At 39.4% G+C, this 10,426-nt stretch overlaps 2 protein-coding genes across 2 annotated transcripts; both read right to left on the bottom strand.

Moving 5' to 3' along the window:
• Nucleotides 1-489: 489 nt before the first annotated feature.
• LOC311218481 (uncharacterized protein) lies at nucleotides 490-2,558 on the bottom strand (the record flags this gene model as incomplete). The annotated part of the gene is given in 4 exon segments (XM_084301162.1): nucleotides 490-564; nucleotides 566-1,145; nucleotides 2,130-2,218; nucleotides 2,523-2,558. Coding segments are annotated over 4 exon segments (780 nt in total).
• A 30-nt stretch (nucleotides 2,559-2,588) lies between these two features.
• On the bottom strand, nucleotides 2,589-9,682 carry LOC311218480 (ubiquitin carboxyl-terminal hydrolase 42-like; the record flags this gene model as incomplete). Its single annotated transcript, XM_084301161.1, has 12 exons — nucleotides 2,589-3,299; nucleotides 3,980-4,121; nucleotides 4,585-4,685; nucleotides 4,880-5,020; nucleotides 5,398-5,509; nucleotides 6,428-6,510; nucleotides 7,042-7,112; nucleotides 7,269-7,336; nucleotides 7,541-7,643; nucleotides 7,803-7,913; nucleotides 8,507-8,707; nucleotides 9,454-9,682. 12 exons carry the CDS (start codon nucleotides 9,680-9,682, stop codon nucleotides 2,589-2,591), a joined length of 2,073 nt encoding a protein of 690 aa, XP_084157287.1.
• Between the last annotated feature and the right edge of the window lie 744 nt (nucleotides 9,683-10,426).

Here is a 10,426-nt window from a genome sequence, read left to right as displayed (position 1 = left end):
AGCCTGAAAGAAACATGCAAGTTAAAAAGGGAAAAAAAGATGTGGCACTTGTTGCCTATATGAAACTTGATTTATTTTACCACAGGTGATGATTTGCAGCATGTCAGCTATTTTGTGGTGCTTTGTGCACACGCAACTTACTTTAGATGCAGCAAACTTAAGTCGTCAGATTGAAGGACCATAGGTCCTGGTTTGTACACAGATCATTAACAACGGCTAGCTCTGGAATATGTGCAAGCAGAAAAAATCTTTTAACCTAATCTGGAATGGTGTACGGATGTGATTCGAACTATGTGGTCCAAAGCTAGTGCTCTGACACAATTCAGCAAGAGCTTTCCTGTCTTCACTGATCAACCTAACAACATGATCCCCAGCCAGCTGGTGCTATCTAAATAACTTAGAAACTACCAGAAAAAAAAAAAAAAATGACATGAGAAGCACCCAGAAAAAAATTAGGATAAAAAATGCGGAGTATGCTGGAATCCTTGCTTACTTGGAATCCTTCTCTCCATGTTTATCCTTAGACTTCTTTTTCTTCCAGAACTTGTGATATTTTTGCATTTTTTTCACCACCTACAAGCTCCTTTTCTATCTTTCTGTCTTTCCTTTCTATTTCACTTTCACTACCTTCTGCACGGGTATATTTTCTTTTTCTGTTTCCTTCTGTTTCATTTTTCTGGCGACAGTTCTCCAAATGAGCTGACACAGGTGGAAGCGCATGTCTTTCACGAGAATGTCTTCTGGAATTTTGCTGAGGTACCGAGCAACGATGCAAGTCTGCTCGGGGTGTGCTAAAGCGACGTACATCTTCCTCTCTCAAGAGGGAACCGTGAGGCCATCTGCTTTTGTAATGATAATGCTTATGTGACCTGCTGTAGTAAGTTGCAGTCGATCTGTCAAAGGCTGAATTGCCGTGAGAGAACTTTCTCTCTCTACTGTCTCCTGTCGCATGAGGTGAATAGTAATCCTTGTAATAGCTACATCTTTCCCATCTCCGTGCTTCGTCTCGATAGTATCTTTCTCTGCTCCAACTTCTTTCCCCTTTGGGTCGGTAGTACCTATTGCTACCTTGTTCTGATCTTCCTCCGCTGCCAGATCTGTACTTTGAATATTTGACTGCTCTTCTGCCATTCTCAGGGCTGTTTCTTTCAAGAGGGAAAGATCTGTACCTGCTTCCCTCCCAGTACTCCTGCTTGTGACTCTTTTGCTCAACAAATTCCACGCTCTGAGAACACCTCCTCTTGCTGGAAGGACTTGCTTTTTGACTCTCCTTCTCTTCACTAGGAGCATGTTCCCTCTTTCTTCGGTAATGCTCTTTGTCAGTGGTTTTAGTCTTGTCCTTTGTATCTTGGCGTCTATCTGCAATAGCTAAGGAAGAAAGATTGTTAGAGCTACATTCAGTGTCAGACTTGAGAGAGGAAGTTTGCCGCAATTTCTCACCAGGCTCACAAGACTCTTTGCCATACAAAACATTTTCTTTTGAAATGAGGTCACGTTCTTTTGATCTTCTTGCTTTCTCCTTGTCTCCACGGTCATCACATTGGTACTGGGCGAGGTATTCATCATTCCCAGGAGATTTCGGAGGTTCCGCAACACTGCATAAAATAAAAACCCATTTCTCACTTCTGCTGAAGGACGTGAATATTAAGAGTAAAACCTTCCAACGTCAAACAAACAAACAAAAACCTCCGGACTACAGGAACCCTCGCAAACTTATGCCATTTAGAAACCTCTCCTGTGATTAGGACACCTTCTTCAGCTCCCAGAGAAAGTGCTTTTTCCCCTCTTGCTTCTGAAGCCATTGCACTAAAAAAGCAAACGCATCTGTCTCCTTCCACCTGCTGCTCTGAGAAAAAAGGCATAGGGGCGAGCGGGGAACAGCCAGTGTTTCTCCAGACAGTGGAGAAAAACGGAAAAACATTCTATAAAGGAACACAAGTTCTCCTTGAGGCACCAACCTGCATCAGAGTGATATGCTCAGTGCTGATCATTAGTTCTGTTCGTGACACTGGACACACAGTATGGAATTGTACTAATTTAAATCCTTCCATTAAATACTATTAGTAGACAGATAAAACTGTAACGAACTTCCATAAAGTCTTGTCTTAATCAGACTGTGCTCATTTTACCTCATTTCCTCTGACAAGCTGTTCAGCTGGCTGGCTGTGAAGGACTCCGTGATGACTTCTCGATTGACTGAAGGCATAGCTCCAGGCATCTGCAATTAAAACGCACAAGTCAGCAGACAAAAAAATACTATTTGTAGTAGTACTGAGGACTAGTCTTGTCAGAATTTCTCCATTAAATGGTAAGCAAGACCGCTGTGAGTTGTATGCATTATCTACACTTCAAAGATAACCCCAACTCACCCCCCAAAATCTACTTCATGAAACTTAGGAATTTTTATCTCAGCTGAGCTTAAGTTGACAAGTTCTAATGTAAGCGCAGGTCTGCAAATTCTAAGGGGATAATACCACAAAGTCTTACGATCACGTGTGTGCTGTGTTTTCTCAGTATTTCACCTGAATTAGGAACACAATAAACACTCCCGAATACATCGTAGGTGAGAAATTCTCGATGGAGCAAATCTATGTTTCAAGCGATCCATTTGTTTTAGAAAAGAACATCTCAGAAGGTTTAACAGGTTCAACTCGGCAAGTGGAATCATCAAGTTTCAGTCCGTTTTCTTTAGATTCATTAACTAACCTAATAGCACCATTTAGTGAATCTGTTTTTGGCAGCTCATGCTGGGATCTTCCTTTGTCAGCATTCTGACAGGAAGAATTGGAATGCTGCAATGTACGGACTACCTTTCCAACCAAAATTCCATTAGAGGACATTGCATTGCAATTCCTTTGAAATAAGCCCTTTGACTCCTCCTCAGATTTTCCTGAAGATTCTGCACCATAAGGGACTGTGTTATCAGAGCTGAGTTTAGGATTTTCATTCACTGTTGGCTCCACAAAAATTTCATCAGAAACTTTTTTGTTTGTTTGCATTTGCTTCATTTGCATTACCGAATTTGTAATTGTGGATGAAGGAACAGCCTGGTAGAGATCTTCATCCTCCACAGCACTGCTAAGACAGTCAGGCTGTGACACAGTCTGACGAGCAGGCAATTTATTGTGAATACTGATGGTGATCTTCTGTTTTCTTGACGTATCAGTAATTGAAGGCCTGGTAATTGCCTGGTTCTGAACACAGGCCATTGGTGGTGCTGAAGATGGCCTTTTTAGGGTGACACCAGTGGTCTTTGTGTCCTCTTTTATGGATCCATTTCCATTTAAACGGCTTGAATTCTGTATTTAGAAAGAAGAAATTGCAAGATGGATTAACGCAAACACTGCATGTAACATTTTCAAACACAAAACTCTCCTACTGAGTGTTTCTACAAATGGTCTTAACACCTCAAAAGAAAAACACACTGCCCTTTAAGGATAAATACAAGTCCAATAAGCGTATTCAATTCCTGCTTTTGGTTTACTGCAGATTGGTATCAAATTAACATCATCTTTGAAAACCAGCCAAGCAACTTAACATTACCTGCTGCTATTCCCAAATATATTTATTTTCCCCTTTAAACATACCCTGAAAAGCCTGAAGTAATCGTTCTGGTGCTCAGGAATAAGACATTTAGTTTTCCCTGTCTTAGCTAAAGTGACGAGGATAGGAAAAACAAGTCCTCTTTTAAATGATTTGAGGATTAGTACACTCTGCTTAAATAGTCAAAGAGCGTAGCTCTCTGTGCTTTAGAAAGCTGTCTTGGAGGTATAAAGTAACGGAGTCGCATGGCTGCACAATTTAGCAGTAACCACTGTTTGAATGACTCTGGCTGTAGCATGAGGGCTGTGAAGAAAGCTGCAGCGTGGGAAGGAAAACAAAACTAAGATGCCGAAAACCAAACAAAAAACCCCACACCAAACCCCAAACCCACTAGCAGTTTGGTGCCGTTATCTGCCCTCCCGCTTCCCTGAATTACCTTAATCATATGAGGAAGAAGTCGTGGTCCCATAAATCCAGCCTGCTTACTATTAGCCCCCTGCTGACCAGGAGGGAATGAACAGGGATAAGATGGTGCTGGCAAGTAAAACGCACGTTCTCCAAGTGTCAAATCATAGCGCCTTCAGAAAAGAGCAGTGATCGTAGTTTAGTTTTTCTTTCAGCCTACTCTTGGATTAAATCCCATCCTATAATTTTAGAGGAACAGCTCATACGATATGGAAGCCTTCTCTACAGAAGGCTTCGCCAAGACTACAAACTGAAAAGTAGAGAACAGTCTTCCTACTAAGACTATCACTTGCACAGCAATAATTCATTCTTACAGCACAGATGACCTTCATTTCTCTCCTTCTCTAAATTAGCCAGCTACAGATAACACATAGATAGCAATTTACACAAGTGCTGCAGTTTAAGGCCAAGCAACAAAAGATAATAAACGACACAGAGAATTTCAGGTTAGACAGAACTGAATTAGACAAATAATAATCTTCTCCCGGGATAGCAAGAAAAACACTTGCAAAACAGAAAAATATCAATAACAGGAAAGTAAATCTCTTCTGAACACATTTTAAGATTTGTTATTACCTGATATAAAAAAGTATGTAAGCTTGCTGACCAAGAACTCTTTTAATGTCAGTACGCACTACTTTAGCATCATTCATCTGATACCAAAGTCCATTACCAGCCTGCAAATAAAGACAACGATTTCTTTAGGTGAATTGCACGTTTTCCAATTGAAATCACGGATAGGAACAAAATACACACATGTCAAATAAAAATATAATGAAATCTTTTTCCCTAGAAACAGTAGCTGCTAGTCATGCTTTAATTGGTTTGCCAGCACAACCTTTACCCTGTTAGAAATGCTGTTGACTTCTACCTTTACATAGCATATATAGTGTCCTGAGTGACAGCTGACACCGTGATGTACCAGCACCGCGTATAAGGCATAGAGCAGTGGTTCTCCCATTGACTGCGACATGTAGGCTCTCAGGTCCAAATACTCCGGATATTTCACCTCCTAAAGAGACATCAAGAAGATAGAAAAATTATCCCAGAGTACTTCGTGGACTAGCCAGAGAAAAACACTTCCAAAAAACACAGACTAGAATTTATTTCTAGAATATATTTCTAGAATATATTTCTTGATTCACTACAAATAAGTCTTCCCATAAACAACGTTTAAGACTAGAAGTTGCAGAGAACTGTTTCCTGATGAATCAGCCTTCTCAGAGGAAAGCATATGCTTCTTGTCAAGCAGGAACTTTATTGATATTAAGAGAAAGAATAAGCCATAGTCGTTAGTCTACAATTATTGTCTGAAAATATTAACAACTTTCAGCTTTGGGGGATGTCCCATTACACAATGATATAGTTGCATTACAGTGGTAAATATACCTTGTTGATCTTTCCACCTGTGAAATCTGCAAATCTTTTCAGTGATATTGTGAGAACCTTGGAAGAACGGTGTATGGTAAATCTCTTGGACGCAGGAACCATCTTTTTACACCTTAAAAACAAGCAGAGATAAGTGTTTGAAGGCATCTTCTTTTTTCGCCCCCAAAACAAACTCCTTTTAATGTCTCACGCATGCCTATGCTATTTGAATGATATTTACTTGCATAATAGGTTGGTCTTTTTTCTTTTCATAAACCCATGCACTGCGTGTCAGGTTTGTTAATACACAGAAGAAGGTAAATTTTCCCAACAACTCAGAGCATAGCGGGAACAGGAATCTCTCACGAAAGGGTATGACCAGGTTGGATGGCAAGGTACCATTTCTTGGTCTACGAAAGTGGCTATTTGAACTCCAATCCTGGATACATTCTTTCAGCTTTCAAGGGAAACACAAATACTGAAAGCGGAACGAGAGAGCCTTGGTCCCCAGGACTAGAAATTGCAAATAATCTCCAACATAGGTCGACTATCAACATCAAAAATACAACAGAAGCACATGGTCATTCTACAGGAGGGAGACATTTAACAGTAGGAAGTCTTCATGTACTGAGCTTGTCTGGAAAGACACTGAAACCATCTGCCATCCTTTGAAACAAAATAGTTCAGTTTGACACATTGCCCGCTCCAAGGTAGGACCTACAGTGTAAGCAGTGAAAATTAGCCACTAGCCCAGAGAACAACGGAAACTGGGCAGTTTACATCAAGAAAAGTACTGTCGAGAGCTAATAAATAGAAAGAACAAAAGTAGCTCTTTTTGAATTCTGATGGCAAAATACAAGCCAGAGAATTGCAAACCCATAGGGAATGCCTATGAACAAGACTTCCCCCCTCCAAAGAAACAAAAACCCAAGTCTTTTATAAACTTCCACAAAACTTGTAAGTAGATCCAAAGTTTAGAGGTAGTCCAACAGAGTCATGCAACATAGAAAACTGACATCTAGGATTAAGACCTAATTCGTCAAAATCTTACTCGCTACATTTATAGCAATTCTCTCCATCCAGCTCTTCAGGTTTCACAAAGAGTTCCAGAGCTCTGCTAACAGACGAAACCGCCTAGAGCAGCGAGAAAGAAGAGCGCAAAGTCACCGTAATTCAAAATTCCAGAGACATACTAGTAGTTTATAAGAGAATCTTACTAACATACTCAAGCGATCTACTAGGAGCACTGTGAAGAAGGAGGCAGAAAGAGCATGCTCAGCATTGACCTCACCTGGAAGGCATTTGACTTTGGAACAAATACTTTTCCAGTAGCCTAGACAGCATCTACAGTGTGCTTTGTCATCAATACTGGGGACAAATTCATCAGTCTAACAATTAGATGTATATTGAGGTAGAACAACAAAGAAGTATGACAGCATTATAATTTTTGCAGAAAGAGAATTTTTTCCCCTTAAACCCAATGCAAATGTGGAGACTATTTACATGGGTTCCACGGAAGGACAAAGTCCAATCCACTTCCTTAGCACCACCAAGCTCTTATGTTTTAACATTATATGTGGTTTGGTTTTTTAAGTTAAACAAGTTTAATTTAGAAAGTTATGCATGTACTTAAACATCATGAATTATATTTAGAAAACATCTTACCTTTATATCCAAAGTGATATCAAGAAATGCCTCATACGTATCCGAAACTGCTTTGCAATTCAAGCACTTCACTGGAAACAAAATATAAATGCTTAACATTATGTGAAGGAGACTAACTGTCCAAATTCAAGTTGTTGACAGATACTACTTTAGACAAACTACAGACTGCTTTACTACCGACAAAAGACACAGATCAGTTCTAAGGACCGGAATATTTTTTCAAGTACCTCTCGATCTTAGAAATCCTCCAAATATTTGATGAATGATGGTGGTAGCTTGAGAAGATCTGTCCAATCTGGAAATAAATTATAATCAGACCTCAGAAGATTTAAGGCACAGAGTTAACTCTTCAAAGAGTTTGATGAAAACCAAGGATGATGTAGACTTTCGTTGCTGATAGTAAATAAGGCACTAAAAGGTGCTAGAGATCATTTTTGAGAGTAAATAAAGGACTAGAAGGTGCTAGAGAATGTATGAAAGTGAACTTGTTTATGCTTACTCGGTGCTTCCGTTCAAGCACGCTTCCTGCATAGCATCAACAGTATAGCGCAAGAACTCGTGTGCGTCTTCTTGACTGCCAAAACGGAAATGTTGTCCTATTCCTAAATAAGAAGATGATAGTATTGACCTCATTTAAAAATGAAATCATTCTTGTATTTCTAAAATCTCTCTTCATTTGAGTGTTAAAACCACTTATACACATCAAATAATTATTTGAAGATTACAAGCTATCGAAAAGAAACACATCTGAAGCCACTTACGACTGAGATTACTGATAACATGCGTGGGCTCGATGGCATCAACAGTGCAACGCAGGGCCTGGTTAATGTGAGTCTCCATCGTGCACATCATGCAAAAATCTTGTTCACGACCTGAAGAGTGAAAGAACAAAGCATCCCAGTCCAGCGAAATATCCATAACTACAAACATCTAAGTACAATTTAAACTATAGATACAATATCCACTCTCCTTGCTACATTCTATTCTCCCAAGATGCCAATGTCCCAACAGTCTTGTAACATTTCATTTCACACAACTTTACAGAATAAAAATATCCACTAAGCCTGTATTCAAATGCATTTTGTGATGAGAAATCTAAAAGACTACTGCAAAGTCGCAGTTGTAAAGGCTGACAGGAATGTGAACTCCACAGGCTGCAAAATGTATTACTCTCTAAAATTACTACCAAATGCATTACTGTCCAATGCACTTCATTATTCCCATGAAGCAATAAATGATCCTTTAATAAAAAAAACAAACAAACAAACAAACAAATAACTAAATAAATAAACCATGGTGCATTAATTGCACTCCATATGCTATTCGGAGCCCACTGCTAATACAGTGCTCAAAGCCAGCTTCTACAGGTAAAATCAGGCAAATAAGCTTATCTCACAGAATCACTGCTGTTCTTTCACCTTCAGAGCTATCCAACAGATTCAAAATACTGTTAGAAAGTACTCACATGACTGGCTGTGCTCAAGAGAAAGCATGTAATTGGCAAGTGGGGGTGTGTAGGTCAAACACTGTAGAGTAGCATTAAGAAAACATGTGTTGCCAAGATTGTACAGGCCAACTCCAACACTTTGTGTTTCTCGCCAATCCATACAAATCTTCTCAGGTGGAAAAAGAAGGCTCTGTGGCGGAGCAATTCCATCATTAACGACTGCAAGAAAGTTAAATTTAAAAAGAGATCTTGTTTGTTTGTTTCTAAGAAAGGTATTTAAAAAAATACTATTCTGCAGGAGCACCTAGAGGAGCTAGCTACAATCCAAACCAGAAAAACTTATTGCAGACAGCTTTAATACCACCAAATTCAAATTGGCTGGTCAACACAATGTTTTGGGGAAAAAAAAAAAAAAAAAAAAACAACTTTAGTCAACCATTTTAATTTTTCTAAGGCAAGGCTAACTGCCATTCTGTTTGTAGCACCTAATGCCAAGTTCCTCTCCATCTATAATCTTTAACCTGATTAACTCAACTACTGTTTTTTTCCTTATTATAACTTAAACCACAAACTTAGACTTGAAATTATACGGTAAAAACGTAAAAACTAGGAACTAGGAATGACGGTACCCCTACAGATACCAGATTTTTTCCTGAGCAATGTTATCCTTCAAAAAACCTGTGAAAAATGGAAGCTGTGAATAGCAACAATCAAACACTTTTCTTTGCAAAACAGAAAAGACATGGAGGAATCTGTGCATTACAAAAAGCTCCCCATATTTCTCTGTTGACTGTAAATATATCAAAATTAATTTCTGTAACATCAGTCACTTCAGTTGCCTTAGGAGATTCGCTTTTGAAGTCTTTGTTCACAGTAGTCCCCTTCTCTATCAGTGCAACAAGTAAGAACTGCATTTTCTACTTTTGCTTTGAAGAAAATGGAGGCAGGATAAAACGCACACTTACTTAGATCTCTTGGGGCAAAAGCCTTAGATTTTTCAGATGATCTACAGTAAATAGCACCTCCACGTCCTTGGGCCACAGAGACTTGGCTTGAATCTTCTGCAGGCACTATCCGGCCCCAGTTGGCGGTGCGTGACATCAGTATTTTAGTACTTGGTTTCTTGGATTTGCCAGACCGCCTTGAAGAGGGCTTTTTAGGCTTTGAAGATTTGGGCTTCTTAGCTACGGTCATTGTTCACATCTGCAACAGAGACAGAAGTTCTGGCTGATGTAAGAATATCAAGAAGCATTCCAAGAAGAAAAGAGTAACAGAAGTCCTGTCACTTAATCTCAAAGAAACAGCCTTAAGAACTAAATCGCTGGTATGAATGATTTAAAAAGAATCCCCAAACTAAACACACAAAGTGAAAGTTTCCATCTAAACTCTATCAGTATTACTTTTAGCTTCTGCAGAACTAGTGGCTGATGCCATTTCTTTCCCTTCCGTAGGATTTTAATCCATTACAACTCTGGAGTCTTTTTAATATAAAAATGTAGAAGACATTCTCTGAGGGGAATCAGTTATTTATTGATTTCCGGAGTTTCGCAATTATCTGTTAATTAGTACCTATGATCTAATAGATAATTGTTGCAATTATCTATTGCTGGCATGAGTAACGGAACACTATTACTTCACTGCCTGCGTTTTTCTGTTTCGTCTGCACAAAGGTACCCAGAACTCACTGCTACTTTTCTTCTGTCTTTCCAGGGCTCGCCCTCTACCTCACTGTCTACTGCACCAGTCATGAGGGGTTTGTTGTGATTCTATAATGAGCCTAGCTTTTAAATACACCTTTTCTGGGCGTCACTTGGTGACGGCAAGTTAATTTGTGAGGGCTCCTCAGTCTACATCAAGCGGTCGCTTTTTCCAGGTGAAAAAGCGGAGCTGTAAGTGGCAGTACACTAAAGCCCTGGCATGCTGAGATCCAAGAGGAGA

Source organism: Netta rufina (genome assembly GCF_964035555.1).
Source record: "Netta rufina genome assembly, chromosome: 24".
Classification (NCBI taxonomy): Eukaryota; Metazoa; Chordata; class Aves; order Anseriformes; family Anatidae; genus Netta; species Netta rufina.
The sequence above is the reverse complement of the archived record's forward strand: the minus strand, read 5'-3'. Positions and strand labels throughout refer to the sequence as shown.